The sequence below is a fragment of the Hylobates moloch genome, unplaced genomic scaffold (genome assembly GCF_009828535.3).
Source record: "Hylobates moloch isolate HMO894 unplaced genomic scaffold, HMol_V3 SCAFFOLD_2, whole genome shotgun sequence".
In the NCBI taxonomy this organism is placed as follows: Eukaryota; Metazoa; Chordata; class Mammalia; order Primates; family Hylobatidae; genus Hylobates; species Hylobates moloch.
In genome coordinates, this window is record NW_026652277.1 from 146643012 (window position 1) to 146662333 (window position 19322).

The following is a 19322-nucleotide window of genomic DNA, read 5'->3' on the forward strand; positions in this document are numbered from 1 at the left end:
GATGCTGGCTTCATAAAATGTGTTAGGGAGGATTCCCTCTTTTTCTATCGATTGGAATAGTTTCAGAAGGAATAGTACCAGTTCCTTCTTGTACCTCTGGTAGAATTCAGCTGTGAATCCATCAGGTCCTGGACTCTTTTTGGTTGGTAAGCTATTGATTATTGCCACAATTTCAGAACCTGTTATTGGTCTATTCAGAGATTCAACTTCTTCCTGGTTTAGTCTTGGGAGGGTGTATTTGTTGAGGAATTTATCCATTTCTTCTAGATTTTCTACTTTATTTGCATAGAGGTGTTTGTAGTATTCTCTGATGGTAGATTGTATTTCTGTGGGATCCGTGGTGATATCCCCTTTTTCATTTTTTATTGCATCTATTTGATTCTTCTCTCTTTTCTTCTTTATTAGTCTTGCTAGCGGTCTATCAATTTTGTTGATCTTCTCAAAAAACCAGCTCCTGGATTCATTAATTTTTTGAAGGGTTTTTTGTGTCTCTATTTCCTTCAGTTCTGCTCTGATTTTAGTTTTTTCTAGCTTTCTGCTAGCTTTTGAATGTGTTTGCTCTTGCTTTTCTAGTTCTTTTAATTGTGATGTTAGGGTGTCAATTTTGGATCTTTCCTGCTTTCTCTTGTGGGCATTTAGTGCTATAAATTTCCCTCTACACACTGCTTTGAATGTGTCCCAGAGATTCTGGTATGTTGTGTCTGTGTTCTCGTTGGTTTCAAAGAACATCTTTATTTCTGCCTTCATTTCAGTATGTACCCAATAGTCATTCAGGAGCAGGTTGTTCAGTTTCCATGTAGTTGAGTGGTTTTGAGTGAGTTTCTTAATCCTGAGTTCTAGTTTGATTGCACTGTGGTCTGAGGGACAGTTTGTTATAATTTCTGTTCTTTTACATTTGCTGAGGAGAGCTTTACTTCCAACTATGTGGTCAGTTTTGGAGTAGGTGTGGTGTGGTGCTGAAAAAATGTATATTCTGTTGATTTGGGGTGGAGAGTTCTGTAGATGTCTATTGGGTCCACTTTGTGCAGAGCTGAGTTCAATTCCTGGATATCCTTGTTAACTTTCTGTCTCGTTGATCTGTCTAATGCTGACAGTGGGGTGTTAAAATCTCCCATTATTATTGTGTGGGAGTTTAAGTCCCTTTGTAGGTCACTCAGGACTTGCTTTATGAATCTGGGTGCTCCTGTGTTGGGTGCATATATATTTAGGATAGTTAGCTCTTCTTGTTGAATTGATCCCTTTACCATTATGTAATGGCCTTCTTTGTCTCTTTTGTTCTTTGTTGGTTTAAAGTCTATTTTTATCAGAGACTAGGATTGCAACCCCTGCCTTTTTTTGTTTTCCATTTGCTTGATAGATCTTCCTCCATCCCTTTATTTTGAGTCTATGTGTGTCTCTGCATTTGAGATGGGTTTCCTGAATACAGCACACTGATGGGTCCTGACTCCTTATGCAATTTGCTAATCTGTGTCTTTTAATTGGAGCATTTAGCCCATTTACATTTAAAGTTCATATTGTTATGTGTGAATCTGATCCTGTCATTATGATGTTAGTTGGTTATTTTGCTCGTTAGTTGATGCAGTTTCTTCCTAGCCTCGATGGTCTTTACAATTTGGCATGTTTTTGCAGTGGCTGGTAGCAGTTGTTCCTTTCCATGTTTAGTGCTTCCTTCAGGAGCTCTTTTAGGGCAGGCCTGGTGGTGACAAAATCACTCAGCGTTTGCTTGTCTGTAAAGTATTTTATTTCTCCTTCACTTATGAAGCTTAGTTTGGCTGGATATGAAATTCTGGGTTGAAAATTCTTTTCTTTAAGAATGTTGAATATCAGCCCCCACTCTCTTCTGGGTTGTAGAGTTTGTGCCGAGAGATCAGCTGTTAGTCTGATGGGCTTCCCTTTGTGGGTAACCCGACCTTTCTCTCTGGCTGCCCTTAACATTTTTTCCTTCATTTCAACTTTGGTGAATCTGACAATTATGTGTCTTGGAGTTGCTCTTCTCAAGGAGTATCTTTGTGGCGTTCTCTGTATTTCCTGAATCTGAATGCTGGCCTGCCTTGCTAGATTGGGGAAGTTCTCCTGGATAATACCTTGCAGAGTGTTTTCCAACTTGTTTCCATTCTCCCTGTCATTTTCAGGTACACCAATGAGACGTAGGTTTGGTCTTTTCACATAGTCCCAAATTTCTTGGAGGCTTTGTTCATTTCTTTTTATTCTTTTTTCTCTAAACTTCCCTTCTCGCTTCATTTCATTCACTTCGTCTTCCATCAGCGATACCCTTTCTTCCAGTTGATCGCATCGGCTACCGAGGCTTCTGCAGTCTTCATATAGTTTTCGATACTTGGCTTTCAGCTCCATCAGCTCCTTTAAGCCCTTCTCTCCATTGGTTATTCTAGTTATCCATTCGTCTAGTTTTTTTTCAAAGTTTTTAACTTCTTTGCTATTGTTTTGAATTTCCTCCCGTAGCTCAGAGTAGTTTGATTGTCTGAAGCCTTCTTCTCTCAACTCGTCGAAGTCATTCTCCATCCAGCTTTGTTCTGTTGCTGGTGAGGAACTGCGTTCCTTTGGAGGAGGAAAGGTGCTCTGCTTTTTAGAGTTTCCAGTTTTTCTGCTCTGTTTTTTCCCCATCTTTGTGGTTTTATCTACTTTTGGTCTTTGATGATGGTGATGTACAGATGGGTTTTTGGTGTGGATGTCCTTTCTGTTTGTTAGTTTTCCTTCTACCAGACAGGACCCTCAGCTGCAGGTCTGTTGGAGTTTGCTAGAGGTCCACTCCAGACCCTGCTTGGCTGGGTGTCAGCAGCGGTGGCTGCAGAACAGCGGATTTTCATGAGACCACAAATTCAGCTATCTGATAGTTCCTCTGGAAGTTTTGTCTCAGAGGAGTACCCAGCCAAGTGAGGTGTCAGTCTGTCCCTACTGGGGGGTGCCTCCCAGTTAGGCTGCTCGGGGGTCAGGGACCCACTTTAGGAGGCAGTCTGTCCGTTCTCAGATCTCCAGCTGCGTGCTGGGAGAACCACTACTCTCTTCAAACCTGTCAGTCAGACAGGGACATTTAATTCTGCAGAGGTTCCTGCTGAGTTTTTGTTTGTCTGTGCCCTGCCCCCAGAGGTGGAGCCTACAGAGGCAGGCAGGCCTCCTTGAGCTGTGGTGGGCTCCACCCAGTTCGAGCTTCCTGGCTGCTTTGTTTACCTAAGCAAGCCTGGGCAATGGCGGGCGCCCCTCCCCCAGCCTCGCTGCCCCCTTGCAGTTTGATCTCAGACTGCTGTGCTAGCAATCAGCGAGACTCCGTGGGCGTAGGATCCTCTGAGTCAGGTGCGGGACACAACCTCCTGGTGTGCTGTTTTCCAGGCCCGTTGGAAGAGTGCAGTATTAGGGTGGGACTGACCTGATTTTCCAGGTGCCGTCTGTTACCCCTTTCTTTGACTAGGAAAGGGAACTCCCTGATCCCTTGCGCTTCCGGAATGAGGCAATGCCTCGCCCTGCTTCGGCTCTCGCACAGTGCGCTGCACCAACTGTCCTGCACCCACTGTTTGGCACTCCCTAGTGAGATGAAACCGGTACCTCAAACAGAAATGCAGAAATCACCCGTCTTCTGTATCACTCAGGCTGGGAGCTGTAGACCGGAGCTGTTCCTATTCGGCCTTATTGGCTCCCAATACCAGAAATTTTCTTTATGCCTCTTCCCAGTCAGTCTCTGCCCCCAAGCTCCCAAAGGCAACCATTTTTCCTGTTTTATTTTCCCAAAAGATTAGGTATGTTTAAAAAGATCATATAAATGAATAATAGAGTATCCACTCTTTGGTGTAAATTTATATTATGTGGCATAATCCTTTTTGGAGTCATCAGCATTGTTGCGTGTATCAGTAATTTGTTCCATTTTTATGTTGAATAGTATTTCATTGTTTAAATACACCACAGTTTTTGTTTCATTTCTCCCATTCATGGAAACCTAAGGTGTTTCCAGGTTTTGCTATTATGATAAAAACTTGTTTAGGTCTTTTTATGGACATATAATGTCATTTATCTTGGATATGTACTTAACAGGGGAAAATGTGAAGGACTTTTATATTTATTAAAAACTACCTGTTTTCTAAAAGGGTTGTGATAAAATTTACATTCCCAACAGCAATGCAGCAGACTTTCAGCTGTTCTACAAACTTTTTAATATTTGGTATTGTCAATCTTTTTAATATAATGCCATTTAGTCTAAAACATGAGAACTTTGTCAATATATAGGTCCAGTTTCTGTGATCTCTCACCCATCATTTCTTTATTATAGTTGTCATATATATTGTATTTACAAACATAGGCAATAATGTGATTTTTGCCTTAAATATTAATATGCATTTAAAAGAATTTAACAGGGAAAAATTATATTGACTTCAAATGTACTTATACTGTCTTTTATCATCTCCAATTTGCTATTAATCACATGTAGTGGATTTTTTTTCATTCTAGATACTGTGTTACATTTTTCAGTTACAGAATTTATATTCAATATTTTTTGTTGTTAACTTTCCTTTTTGCTACAAGAATTTTGGTATGTGTGTGTGTCCTTGAGTATAGTTTAAAAGCTGCTTGAAGATGCTTGTTTGCTTATTCCAACATCTAGTTGATCTCAGTACAATCTCCATTGATTGCTTTTTCTCATAAGTTACTTTTTATTGCTTCCTTGTATGTCTAGTATTTTTTTTTAATTGCAACCTGGATGTCATGAATAGTACCTTGTAGAAACTCTGGGTTTTGTTATGTTCCTCTGAAGAGCACTCACCTATTCTTTTTTGTTGTCACATCAGTTGGTTAACTTGACTGGGCTCAAAGTCCAGACTTTTTTCCTTCCTGTAGAATGCAGGACCTAAAATTCTGTTCAGTTTTTCAGCCCTAGCTGGGCTACTTGGAATCTGCCTAGAGCAGATGTAGGTCTAGCATCAGTGAGCAATTTGGACAGAGTTTATGCACAGATTGAGGCTCCCTTTCTGTGGCCCTCTCTTTACACCTGCTGTGGCTATTTTTAGTTTTGTTCACTAGTTCTTCAAGCTAGTAAAACTGTGGGTTTCTATTTGAGTTTTAGCCATTCTGGAGCTCATCCAGTGCCTTTTCCTTCTAAGTATTCATAGCCTTCCTGGCTTACCTGTTCTTAGGTACACTCCAGGTATCTGATGTTTGCTGTGTATATATGACACACACACACACACCAAATATATACACAGAATTTATAGTTGTTATCTATGGGAGCTTTGCTCCAATAAAAGCTACTTCACAATTATTAAAAATAGAACCTCCATAAGTAGATTTTAAAATGTTTCTGCCATTTGAAACCAAAAAGTGGGATTTTGAGAATGTAGATCATCAAAATCATGCCAACATGTGTGAACATACTACATTATTTGAGAAAGCAAATATAGTAGAAACACATCCAAATAAAAACAGTGGAAATTTGGTGATTTTTTTCCAATGTTTGCCATATTGTAGCAGAATTTCAATTTTTCAATTTTTCACAATATACACTTAGCCTTTTTCTAGATATTCTATTACCATATATATATACATTATATAACAGAATATATTATTCTATATATAATATGAATATTCTAATCTCTAATAAAATATATAGTATAAACAGAATATTGTTTGATTTTTTTTTTTTTTTTTTTTTTTTTTTTAAAAAAGTTTTGCTTTTTTACCCAGGCTGGAGTGCGGTGGCTCAAGCCAGTTTTTTTTTTTTGTTTTTTAGTAGAGAGGGTTTCACCATTTAGCCAGGATGGTCTCGATCTCCTGACCTTGTGATCCTCCCACCTCGGCCTCCCAAAGTGCTGGGATTACAAGCGTGAGCCACCGCGCCCGGCCATATTGTTTGATTTTTGTTCAGACATTGTTCCTTATAACCAGAACTCCAACTAAACTTTTTTAGTCTAGTGCTATTCAGAAAAAAAATGTCAATCATAGTTGTATGGATAATGATCACTGGCTTTTATGTCATTAACATTACAGGACCTTAAATTGAGTTAAGAAGCTGTAAGTCAATACTCTCTAAAGGTTCATCAGCTATTTCTAGTTAATTTACACTCCTAATGTTTACATAATCTTAACCAAGTAACACATATTTAATATGGAAATAAATATTGCCCTGGTGCTTTTGAATGGGAATAAGTAGGCACAGCATAATAGATTTAACATATAATGAAAATGGGTTGCAGTCTATAATAAGACATGCTGAAGATTCAATAAAAGCTCAGATATTGATTCATTCTTCAAATTGGTCATTAGCAACTAATTGGAGACCTTTGCTGGCCAATATGCTTAACTGATTTTTAAAAATAAACAGCAAAATAGCTGATGAAATTTCATAAAGCAACTGTTCTCTGACCATAAAACAAGGCAATTACATTGTGCAAAGGTTAATTTTGAGCACATAATCAGTAACTGTAATAGAAACAAATCAAAGAAAAGAATTGAAGGATCCTAAATGTAAATTTTATTAGTATCTTTATTTAGTTTTATGGTTAGAAAACTCTATGATGCAACGATAGAATGGTGAGGCATAAGTTATTTATTTTATTAAAGATTTAAATAAACTTTGCCAAGGACCAAATTTTGGTTCTACTTTAGGCCCTGATAAGAAGTCTTGTAAGCTTTTTAAAGACCTCACTTCAAATCGTAGTTATCAATCTTACTAATTCATAACTTTGTACTTATCATTTATCTTCTCTGAGCTGCACTTCCTTCATTTTTATAAAGTGGAAAGAAATAATGAAATTTATACAATGGATTATATGGGAATTAAATAATATGAAGCATATAGAATAGCTTCGGAATCAATGTTTCTTCTACTCTGTAATCCCTTTGTAGCTGTATGCTTTTGCTCTCTTTATTTATTTAATTATGTGGGATAATTAGTATATAATCCAATTCTATATTTTCTGAACATACAACATAAAGAAAATGCTTTTTCCCTGGTCTCTTTTCTTCTTGGCTTCCTCCCATGATTGCTCAGGCCTGGGAAAGTACAGGCCTGGCCTGCTCCAATCAGGTCTTTCAGGGCAGACCAAAGCAGGCCACGGGGAGTCTTACCCATAAATGCAAAACAGGAATGAGGCCATGGTCAGGGTCAGAACTAGTCAGTGCTGAGGGAGGAGGCAAAAATCCAAGCGAAAAACTGACAATGCCCTGGCGAAGTTTTAGAAATGTTAGCACCGGCCTGAGATGGCTTTTGTGTAAGTAAGCTGGCTGTCTTTGAAGGGGGCAGATGGAGCTAGACTGCTTAAACTCATCATATAAGCCAGCAAGAGAAGTATAATTTTGCTCTCCTGAAAACAGAATTCCCAGCATGTCTCTTTGTTCTTACTACTTATTTTTCTATACTGTAAATTAAATTTTTAAAGAACTGGAGAGAAGTCCACTAAAACAAATTACTAACAGTGACAAATAAGCAGTGGTTTATGTTAATATGTAAGTGCACCATTGTATTAGTCCATTCTCATGCTACTAATAAAGACATACCCAAGACTGGATAATTTATAGAGAAAAATAGGTTTAATAGACTCACAGTTCCACATGGCTGGGGAAGTCTCACAATCATGGTGGAAGGCAAAGAAGTAGCAAAGGCAGGTCGTACATGGTGGCAGGCAAGAGAGCATGTGCAGGGGAACTGCACTTTATAAAATCGCCAGATGTTATGAGACTTATTTACTATCACATCACAAGAACAGCATGAGAAAAACCTGCCCTTGTGATTCAAATACCTCCAAACGTGTCCCTCCCACAACACACGGGGATTACAGGAGCTACAATTCAAGATGAGATTTGGGTAGGGACACAGCCAAACCATATCAACCATTATGTATATTCAATGTGTAACCTATCTGTATCTGTGTCTATATCCACATCTATATCCAGACAATTACATAATCTTATATGTTGAAACAATTACAGATTCAAGTACTCTGACTCACTCATCATTTACATAAGCTTTCAGCATAGAGGCCATACTTACATGCCATTCCCTCTGCCTGATATGTTTGTTTTTTCTTTCTTCATTTTCCCTAACAGATAAACTTCTATTTCTCCTTGAAAATTCAGTTCAAGATTACATTCCATGATAAGCCCATCTTAGTAATATTTTTATTCTCAGATCCTCTACTATCTGGCATAATATGTGCTCAAAACATATTTGATGAAGGAATAGTTGTACAGTTAAATGCAAAATGGGGATGAATGACAAAAGAGAAAGATATACAGCCAAACTTTATTTAATCGCATATCATTTATTAGCCTAGAAAATAAAATGTCTAAGACAGATAATGGCATGGAGACCATGTAATTATTTTTAAATTTGTAACCTGACAAATGTCACAAAATTGTTGGAAAGTTTTCACTAAGCCTTATATCATGGAAAAGATTAAAAAAAAAAGCTAAAAACTTTTAATGGTACTCTACTTTTTAGAAAACATTACGTTTTCTAATGAAATAAATAATAGTTTATGAATGTTTAATATTTCTCTAGCCAGTGATTACATTATCTTTTCTTATGTCACATTGACAGAATGTCTCATTGTGTTGGGGCCAGAGAGCACAGAGACGGGGGGGGGGATAAATTTATCAGGAACAATAACTGAGATAGTGATTAAGTGAAAAAGTAAGTACCATTGGCAAATCAGGAAAAATTGGGAACCTCAACTTTCAGCTGGAGAAAAACACAAGGCAGGAGGCCAGATGAGAGTTGGGGGGCACTATTTTGGAGGAACAGGATCAAGGGATTTTAAAGATATATATATGGGAAGGGAGAAAAAGAAAAGATTGTTTGAGTGCAGCTCTTTGGGAAATCTTAAGAATGACTGAGACAAGAACTGAGTTGTCACTTGATCTTTTGAATTCATTTACCTGTAGAATTTTTTGGAGTGATTACAATAAAGATTTAAACTATCTATAATTGCAATTTTTACTGTACTATTATCTTTTAGCAGAAATCTTAATAATAAGTACATACAAGTCTAATAATCAAATATTATAAAAATCTTCCTAATTTACTTTTTTTTTAAATTTTTTGTTTCTTTCAATGCAATTCTAAGGCCAACCAGGTCCGCAAGGTAGCACTAGATCTATGCTGGTTTCATACAACATTGTGGATGCCATTCAGTGGAGTGATTAAGAGGATAGACTCTGGAGCCAGACTGCTTTGGTTCAAATCATAGCTCTGCTACTTGCTAGCTGTAATCATGGGCAAGTTACTTAACACCTCTCTGCCTTCTTAATAAAACAGAGGTAATAGTGGTATGAAGCTCATGTGGATGTTTCGTGTAGCAAATCAGTTCATGCAGAAAAATAATGTAGGAAAAGTGTCTGACAATAGTGCTTGGCACATTGCAAACATTCAACGATGCTGGCTATTATGATTATAATCATTATATGCAGATGATACAGACAAACATTTATGGGTCCAATATTTATAATCTAATTATTCGTTTATTTTACAAATACATTGAGTGCTTACTCTGTCCCTACTATGTGCCAAGCTTTGAGGATAAGGCAGAAAACACAAATTCGAGATCTAGGGATCTTGGTAAAAAAGGCAGAAAACACAAACTCAGGATCTAGGGATCTCAGTAAAATATCAAGCCATGAGATTTAGTCAGGAAGGTTTCTTTCTTTTTCTTTCTTTCTTTCTTTCTTTCTTTCTTTCTTTCTTTCTTTCTTTCCTTTCCTTTCCTTTCCTTTCCTTTCTTTCTTTTCTTTCTTTCTTTCTCTCTCTCTCTTCCTTTCTTTCTTTCTTTTTCTTTCTTTCTTTCTCCTTCCTTCCTTTCTCTCTCTCTCTTTCTTGACAGAGTCTTCCTCTGTCTCCCAGGCTAGAGTGCAGTGATGTGATCTCAGCTCACCGCAACCTCCACCTCCCGAGCTCAAGCAATTCTCCTGCCTCAGGTTCCCGAGTAGCTGGGATTACAGGTGCCCACCACCACGCCCTGCTAATTTTTGTATTTTTAGTAGAGACAGGGTTTCACCATGTTGGCCAGGCTGGTCTTGAACTCCTGACCTCAAGTGATCTGCCCACCTCAGCCTCCCAAAGTGCTGGGATTACAGGCGTGAGTCACCACACCCGGTGAGGAATGACTTTCTATCAGAAGTTGAATTGATATAGACCTACTTGGCACATATATAGAGCTGAAACAACCTAGATGGTTGGCATATTTTCTCCATAAATAGAGTCAAATTATCTGTAATTTCAAATGTACTTTCTCCAAGAACAGATTTTTCAGTTAAAGAGTGGCTTTTGATGAGTGACTTTGCTATACCATTATTGAAAAAGGGTCTATAATATGCAAATGCTAGACATGTATAAAGCACGATTGACATTAACTTACAGGAAGAAAAGAGCCTGAATTTGGTTCTCAGAGGGAATAAAAAAATCTCCCCAGCCCTACACTTAGATGGACCTCTGAGATTGTATCTATGAAAGTCAAAAACTTCTATTATATGTAAGACATAATTACTGGTGTATGATCATGGACTACTATAATGGCTTGTTTCTGGCAATATATTGCTTTATAATATTGCTCGATAGCATGGAAAGCAGTAAAAATTGGTTTTCCAAAATAAACATTATCTATATTTTCTAGTCTGGGATAAAGAAGGTTTAATAATTATTTACACTAAAGGATAATTGGAGCATGAAATGACCATGAAAAAACATATTTGCATAGTTGTGCAGAAACATTAACATGCAATTATGTCTTAATACTAGATATAAAATATCTGAAATGGAAGATGGAAGATTTAGTGAGATCTTTTACCAATAACTTCAACAGAAGATTTGTGTTTTAGAATGTGTCCTGGAGACAGGACCTTCTTCCTAGCTAAATATTAGAGACAAAAAATTAAAAAGAGCCTTAAAGTCCATACTTATGACCCAGAAAGAAAAATAATATTCTTTTGATAACACATAGTATTTATGTAGTATACTGAATTGTCAGGTATTTATCATTAATTATCTCATGTTGGGTTACTTTAATGCTCCGAAAAATATTGTATCTCAATTGCTTTTAAAATGCGTCAAAATCATAACTTTGTTTCTGGTCTACACACCTTCATTTGTCCATCTTTTGCAGGTTTATTCCCTGCTGTCCTGAATCTTGCTTCTAATGCTCTTATCACGACCAATGCAACATGTGGAGAAAAAGGACCTGAAATGTACTGCAAATTGGTAGAACATGTCCCTGGGCAGCCTGTGAGGAACCCGCAGTGTCGAATCTGCAATCAAAACAGCAGCAATCCAAACCGTATGTATTTTAGTGTGTATGTGTGTGGCGCTGGGTAGGATCTATAATTGTGAGATGTTGAGGCCAAGTTGCATTAAATTCAAGGGTTTGTAATCCTAAGAATTCCTGGAATTCTTTTTTCCACTAAGAGCTTCTTCCTGGCCCCTCTTTGTCATTCAGCAAACATTATTGGACTTCCTGCTATGTGCTAAGTACAGTGATGGAGATGATTCGCCAGCTGAAGGCCTGTGGCAGTCATTAGGTTTACTAACCCCAGATACCAGAGTGGTTTCTGAGGATGTGGTTATTAACTCAGGCTATCATCATTCATTGGTAATTTATGTGCCAGGTATTGTGCCTGAGATCCAGGAGGAATAAGGTAGGATATGGTCTTTGAGCTACTGATATATAGTGTGGTAAGTACAAAGGAAAGAATGAGCACAGGGTTCTGCAGAAGAGAGAGGATGGCCACAAAGTCCGTCTTGGTGTAAGTAAAGGCTTGCTAGAAGGAGCGATATCCAAGCTGATAACCAAGGACATGAGCTAAACAAGGGTATGAGATAAACAAGTAAAGAGGTGAGGGAAGGGAAGAGGAGAAGTCATGCCAGGAAGAGAAATCAGAATTAGACAGAAAATTCTAGTTACTCAGGGAGCTACGAGTAGGAATGACTAGAACTGAAAGTGCCAAAGGGCAGAGAGTAGAGATGAGACTAGAGCAGAAGGCCGGAGCCAGATTATGAAGGCATTTAACAACCACAGGAGAAGTGATTTAGGGAGAGGCACCATGTAAAGCCCTCTTTCCGTCCTCTATGAACCACAATGATACCTCAGACTCATTGATGTATTTATTCAACAGGCCTTTGAACACCTCCTACTAGCAATGCATTGTATTGGAGCATAATGTTAAATTACACATAACCCCTGAATCAGAGGACTTAGAGGGGAAATAGAGGCAAAAGAAAAGTAAATTCAGTGCTAAAGAACATGAATGCTCCACGTAGATGCTAAAGTCATCTAAAGATTCCTGGCTAAGAAATCTTTATATCTATATATCTCTATCTCTATCTGTATCTATCTTTCTGACATGCCTTCTTCTCTTCTCCTCCCTTACCTCTCTGTCTCTGTATATATATAATATATATAAAATATATATAGAAGGCGGATATATACTTATATGTAATCTACATAAAAGTAAATATATATATTATTTTTTTTAAAAAACATATATTATTTTTTTTTATTTTGAGGCAGAATCACTCTGTCACCAGGCGAGTGCAGTGGTGTGATCTCAGCTCACTGCAATGGCCATCTCCCGGGTTCAAGCGATTCTCCTGCCTCAGCCTCCCGAGTAACTGAGATTACAGGCACGTGACACCATGCCTGACTATTTTTTGTATTTTAAGTAGAGATGGGGTTTTGCCATGTTGGCCAGGCCGGTCTCAAACACCTGACCTCAAGTGATCCACCCGCCTCAGCCTCCCAATGGATATATTTTTTGTTAAAATTATTTTATATATAATATATAAAAAGGTAGCTATATATTATATCTATAGATAGATAGATAGATAGATAGATAGATAGATAGATAGATAGATAGATATAGGCCAGAAAGTAAATGGATTGATGGGTTATTAGTTTCAGGTTCATTAGGCAAGATGATAAAGCCTGATGGAGGGAAACCACCATTGGTTCAGGGACTGGTGGCCTTGAAAATTTCATGCAGAATATGAGAAAGCCCAGGGGCATGAACGGAGTTGTGGGGAGGAGGTGCGAGTGTGTAGATGTGTGTTTAGGATGCGCCGTGCAGACAGGGAGAATTAGAGAGATAAAATATGTAAAACTATAAGTGTGTGTATATCTATGCAGGTATATGTATATATGTAGAGAGAGAGAGAGAGAAAAGAGGTTAATAAAGTGAATACTTCAAGTGAGGTGAACTATGATGGGGGTAAAGCTTCACAATTATATTATTTTAAAATTTGCTTAGTATTTCTTCCCCGCTTTTTTTTTTTTTTGAGATGGAGTTTCGCTCTGTCGCCCAGGCTGGAGTGCAGTGGCGCGATCTCGGCTCACTGCAAGCTCCGCCTCCCGGGTTCACGACATTCTCCTGCCTCAGCCTCCCCAGCAGCTGGGACTGCAGGCGCACTCTGCCACGCCCAGCTAATTTTTTTTTGTATTTTTAGTTGAGACGGGGTTTCACCGTGTTAGCCAGCGTGGTCTCAATCTCCTGATCTCGTGATTCGCCCGCCTCGGCCTCCCAAAGTGCTGGGATTACAGGCCTGAGCCAACGCGCCCGGCCTCGTCTCTATCTTTTTAAATTGACCTTATTTTTAGAGCAGTTTGAGGTTCACAGCAAAATTAAGAGGAAAGTACAGAAATTCCCCATATTTCCCCCACCCCAACACATGTGTGGACTTCTCCATTACCAATATCCCCCTCCATAGTGCTACACTTGTTACAGTCCATGAACCCACATTGACAACAGCATCACCCAAAGTTCATAGACTGCATTAGGGTTTACTCTTGGTGGTGTACATTTTATGGGTTTGGACAAACTTAGAATGATACGTATCTACCATTAGAGTATCATGCAAAGTAGTTTCATTGCTCTTTTTTTAAATTATAAAATGTATAAAATGAGAGCTTTTTCTCACAATTTACATTTTTTATCCCAAAAAGAAAATTGAAAGGCATTGTGCCTTTTTTCTTGGAGCTGGTTAGAGAGAGGCATGCATAGTCCCCTCATTATATAATTTAGGAATGCAGAAAACATTATTATATTTGAGCAATTGACACTTGTTTGATTAAAATTAGTGTCACGTATATCACAGAATATTAGAAAACATGTTAAGACACCAAAGAAGCCAACCACCAGAAAACTTTCATATTAATGATTCTGGTTAATTTGTTTCTTTTTTGTTTTGTTTTATTTTGAGACGGAGTTTTGCTCTTGTTGCCCAGGCTGGAGTGCAATGGCATGACCTCAGCTCACTGCAACCTCCACCTCCCGGGTTCAAGAGATTCTCCTGCCTCAGCCTCCTGAGAGGCTGGAATTACAGGCATGCGCCACTATGCCCGGCTAATTTTGTATTTTTAGTAGAGACGAGGTTTCTCCATGTTGGTTAGGCTGGTCCTGAACTCCGGACCTCAGTTGATCTAACTGCCTTGGCCTCCCAAAGTGCTGGGATTACAGGCATGAGCCACTGCGCCCGGCCGACTCTGGTGAATTTCTCGGATGTAAATTGTTATGGTATGTGTGTAGGCGTGGGGAGTATCGTTACATACCCATGTGTTTGCTAGCTCTTGTATAGAATGTAAGAGGAAAGGACATATGTCAGAGCACTTTGCTGTTACGTAAAAGCCAAGGGAGTTCAGGTAAATGGAGTCAAGGAAGGCAATAAAGGGAAACAGATATCAAGGAAAAAAAAAATCAGGAAAATGAGGCATTAGGTATGTGATGAAGGAAAGAATTTTTAGGAAGAAAAAGTAACAGTTTTAAATGCTTCCAAAATAATTGAGTAAGAAAAGCATAAAATAGGTTTCCCTTGCTTTTGACAACAAGGCCATCCATTGATCACCTTTCTAAAGTACTCAGCAGATTTATGGTGGCAAGAGGCACACTGAAGAGGTAATAAATGAATGATGAAGAAGAAGAGGGGACTATAGAAATATTCTCTCAAGTATCCTTGATGTGAAAGAGAATGAAGGACAGAGGAGGTGGTGGAGTTGCAAAGGTTTTCAAAGATAAGAGACATTTGAGTTGGTTTAGATGCTTAGGGGGAAGGGCAGGGAAGTTGAAGACCAAGTAGTGGTGGGTGTGATGTCTCTCTAGAAGTAAAAACATATGGGTCGTTAAGCATAGGCAAAAACCTTATATTAGAAGATACATACTTTTAACTCACCAAATCAGAAAGAAGGAAGAATGAATAGCAGCAGTCAGCAGAAAGTGTTGGGAGAAATTTCTTATTTGATGATCTTGGTTTCTTCATTAAGATGTAAATCTAGGTTACCTGCTGAGGAAAGAAGCAAACATTTAGATTATGAGCCTCTCAGGGGAATAGGAGGGGATCACTGAGCCATAATCAGAATAAAGTGGCAATTCCATATGCAGTAAAATAAAGAATCAAATATGTGGACTAATACTCTTGGAGCATTACAGGGAAAGTAGAATGGAAAGAGAAGATGGCAAGAAAATTGAAGAAAAGGCCAGCAAGTAAATGAATTGATGGATTATTAGTTTCAGGTTCATTAGGCAAGATGATAAAGCCTGACGGAGGGAAACCACCATTGATTCAGGGACTGGTGGCCTTGAAAATTTCATGGAGAATGTGAGAAAGCCTAGGGGCATGAATGGAGTTGTGGGGAGGAGGTGCGAGTGTGTAGATGTGTGTTTAGGTTGGGCTGTGCAGACAGGGAGAATTAGAGAGATAAAATTTGTAAAACCGTAAATGTGTGTATATGTATGCAGGTATATAAATATACTTATGTATTTATTATTTACATTAAACATGAAATATATGATATGTTATATACTTATATAATTATATTAAATAAATTTATATAAATAGTATTAATGTACATATATAAGTATAAATATTATGCATATATAATATGTACATATGTGTATATAATATTTACACCAGAAAGGCTAGAAATAAGAAAATGTGTCCAATCAAAAAATGTATCAAAAAATGATACAAAGATTGGGGTAGAAAATAATTGAGTTCTCCACTCAATTATTTTTATTCTTGGTTGGAAAAATGGATGAGATGCATTTGTCAAATTGAGTCCAAGAGCTATTCTGTTTTTCGCCCTCTTGAAAGTTCTGCATTCAGAGTGTCTTTTATCTCCTGGAAGATACATATACTCAGCCAATACTATCCATGTTTTCACACTGAAACAAAAAAGGAATAAATTATTTCAGTAAAGCAAGATGTATATAAGTTATGATTTGTATTTTCCCATTTTTATTTACCTGTAGTGTTTTTTAAACCCGTCACAGTCTGGATTTACTTTACATTATTATTATTAATTATTATTATTATTATTTGAGATGGAGTCTAACTCTGTCACCCAGGCTGGAGTGCAGTGGCACGATCTCGGCTCACTGCAACCTCCGTCTCCCAGGTTCAAGTGATTCTCAAGCCTCAGCCTCCTGAGTAGCTGGGACTACAGGCATGCACCACTGCATCTGGCTAATTTTTATGTATTTTTCGAGGAGATGGGGTTTCACCATGTCGGCCAGGCTGGTCTTGAACTCCTGACCTCACGTGATCTGCCTGCCTTGGCCTCCCAAAGTGCTGGGATTACAGGCGTGAGCCACCGTGCCTGGCCTGCATGATTATTTTTAAATGACCAGATTCATTCCACATTTCCAGATTATGCTTTGGTACTAGAAATTTAGAAAGAATAAAACCCCACAAGAATAAAAATCTAGCAGTCAACTGCATGAATATATTTTAGTAAAAGTTGGAGCAACAGATGATAAAATTCCACAAATTCAGTGAACTCTGAGATTAAATATGGAAGGTCCGCAGTTAATTACCCTGCAAAGAAAACGAACCTTGAACTTTCTGACTGTTAATAGACTTTGCTTCCCAATTAAAAACTAGCAGTTTGAAAGGTTTACCTCATCAGCGATTCCCTATCCAGTTTTCAGATGCAGTTAGCCCTTGGATTGACTTGCATATTTATCCCTGTTGAGGATGTTATACGTTTCTATCGCCTTTTAAATAAGGGAACTTTGCCAACAACTCGTCAGTATTTGCAAATTAATTATGATTAAACTTTCATAATAGGGATTATGGTTAATTGTTGATTCATCTCCCAGTCCTCCTTTTCGTGACTAATTCTCTTATCAATTTGACCTGAGGTGGCAGATATCAAAATTTCCAATTAGGCAACTTCTCTCACAATTACCTAAGAGCCATGAATTTGATTTAGAAATGGGGTTGTATGTGTGTGTTTTTCTATCACATATTAAACACACAATCTGTAAAAAAGATTCAGGAGGATGTTTGGGAAATGTTTTCTGTGATATTTATTTTTCTTCAGAAGAAGTGCCAACAATATTTCATTTATGGTTTTGATTCCCCATATGCCAATTTCAGCACCCCCTTATATCACCAGGGTCATTTATTTGGTATTTAGTTATGCTTCTGGTATTTGCTGTCATCATAAAGACCTGACATCTTCCCTAGCTTCGAAAGAACAATTTAACTAACGCTAACATTTAAATATATTCAGAAATTTTACTTTTCATTAATGAGACAGGAAGCCTCATCTCTGTGGACGGCTAACATGATGATTTGGTGGAAAATAAAGTCCAGCCAGCGGTTAAGTTGAATTAAAAAATTTACCAATAACAATGGAATATTTTTGCCCTGTCTTGTACAGTCATATTAAGATTTGCAATATGAATATCCATATCTGGAATAGGACTATCATACCATAAATAGCTCAAAACATAGCCTTTTTGCTTTCACTATATGTTATGACAGTTTATTATATGTTAATTATAAGTTAATATATAATAAAAATCTTCACAAATCTGAAAATGCCAAATTTAGTGAATATTCAGCTTTCTTATTTTTGAAATGGAGTCTTACTTTGTCACCTAGGCTGGAGTGCAATGGCATGATCTCGGCTCACTGCAACCTCTACCTCCTGGGTTCAAGTGATTCTCTTGCCTCAGCCTCCCAAGTAGCTGGGAATACAGGCACCTGCCACCACGCCCGTGCTATTTTTTTTTTTTTTTTTTTTTCGTAGAGATGAGGTTTCACTGTGTTGGCCAGGCTGGTCTTGAACTCCTGACCTCAGGTGACCTGCCCACCTCAGCCTCCCAAAGTGCTGGGATTACAGGCATGAGCCACTGCACCTGGCCAATATTCAGCTTTTAATAAATTTTTTTTTTAAAGATGATTTTATTTTCCATAAGATTCCTATTGCATTGAGGACTTAGTTTTGCTTTATTTTTATTGTTTTTTCAAATGTTTTACCAAGTGCAACTTGTCTCTAATTAAGATTCAGAACAGTGTACATTTCGAATAGATGTATCATTTATTTTATGTATATGCATAATAATGGTTAGAATGCTCACAGTTATACTGTTCATCAGTAACCCTGTGAATAAAGGGTTCACATCCAAGATGTTCTTATTGGTCCATGGCAAAGTAAGAAAATGAGAACAACTTTGCACATTTTTCATATAAATACAAAGGGTACAATTTAAACAATTGTCCTGCATTTTGATATTATGGTTTTTAAAAACTACTGATGGTTTTTAAATGCTCTTTGTTTCATGAAATAATAATGATGCTTTATTAAATGATAGAAATATATTGGAGGTTATTATTACTTGGAAAAACTAAGAGCTAGAACTCCTATATCAATTTCACAAATCTGTCACACACTTATTTTTAATTTCACATTTTTTTTCTGAAAATTATGAATCTGGAAACCACTGCTGTGAGTGGAATTTTGTTATTCCTAGATCAGAGATGACACATAGTGCTGAAGTGATTTGTCTGTGGTCAGTTACGTACTAAGCGGTGGAGCCGGGAGGAATATCTAGCTACCCGTGTGCCAGCACCTCATGGTCCCCCTCTCTTTCATCACCATTATTATTAGAATACATGGCTAGATTGCAATATTAGGTAGGAAAATTGAGAGTCCATGTTTGTTCCTCATAGCGATGTGATTTGTTCATTATGTGAGATATTCCTTCAAATTTAAAAAGGATTGTGTTCTAAGCTAAAAGGTCATTCATAAGCCACTCATTTGAAACATCTTTCCAGATAATTAGTTTTATGAAATTCTCAAGACTGACACCCCAAAGCGTCTTTAATCTATAATAAACACAGGAGTACAGGGAAGCTCACCTCCACTTTGTTTACATTTCTATGGGCAAACGTGCTGACTTTCCAGTGAGACGTGAGGAATTTAAGTGCCCTTACTGCAGCCTTGGGAATAGAAACAGGATCATCCACAACCTCCACTCCTGCCATCCTCACCCTTGCGTGAGCAAGGCCTATTTAGAGAGGGAGAAAGAAAAAGACCTTATATTACTTAGAAAAT

The 19322-nt window shown here is 37.8% G+C and overlaps 1 protein-coding gene across 1 annotated transcript in view; it reads left to right on the plus strand.

Moving 5' to 3' along the window:
• Nucleotides 1–19322, plus strand: part of LAMA2 (laminin subunit alpha 2) — a 656337-nt gene that overhangs the window by 152021 nt on the left and 484994 nt on the right. Inside the window, exon 2 of the mRNA XM_058435730.1 lies at nucleotides 11097–11267. Within this exon, the coding sequence (XP_058291713.1) occupies nucleotides 11097–11267 (171 nt within the window). The remainder of the gene's footprint in view (nucleotides 1–11096; nucleotides 11268–19322) is intronic.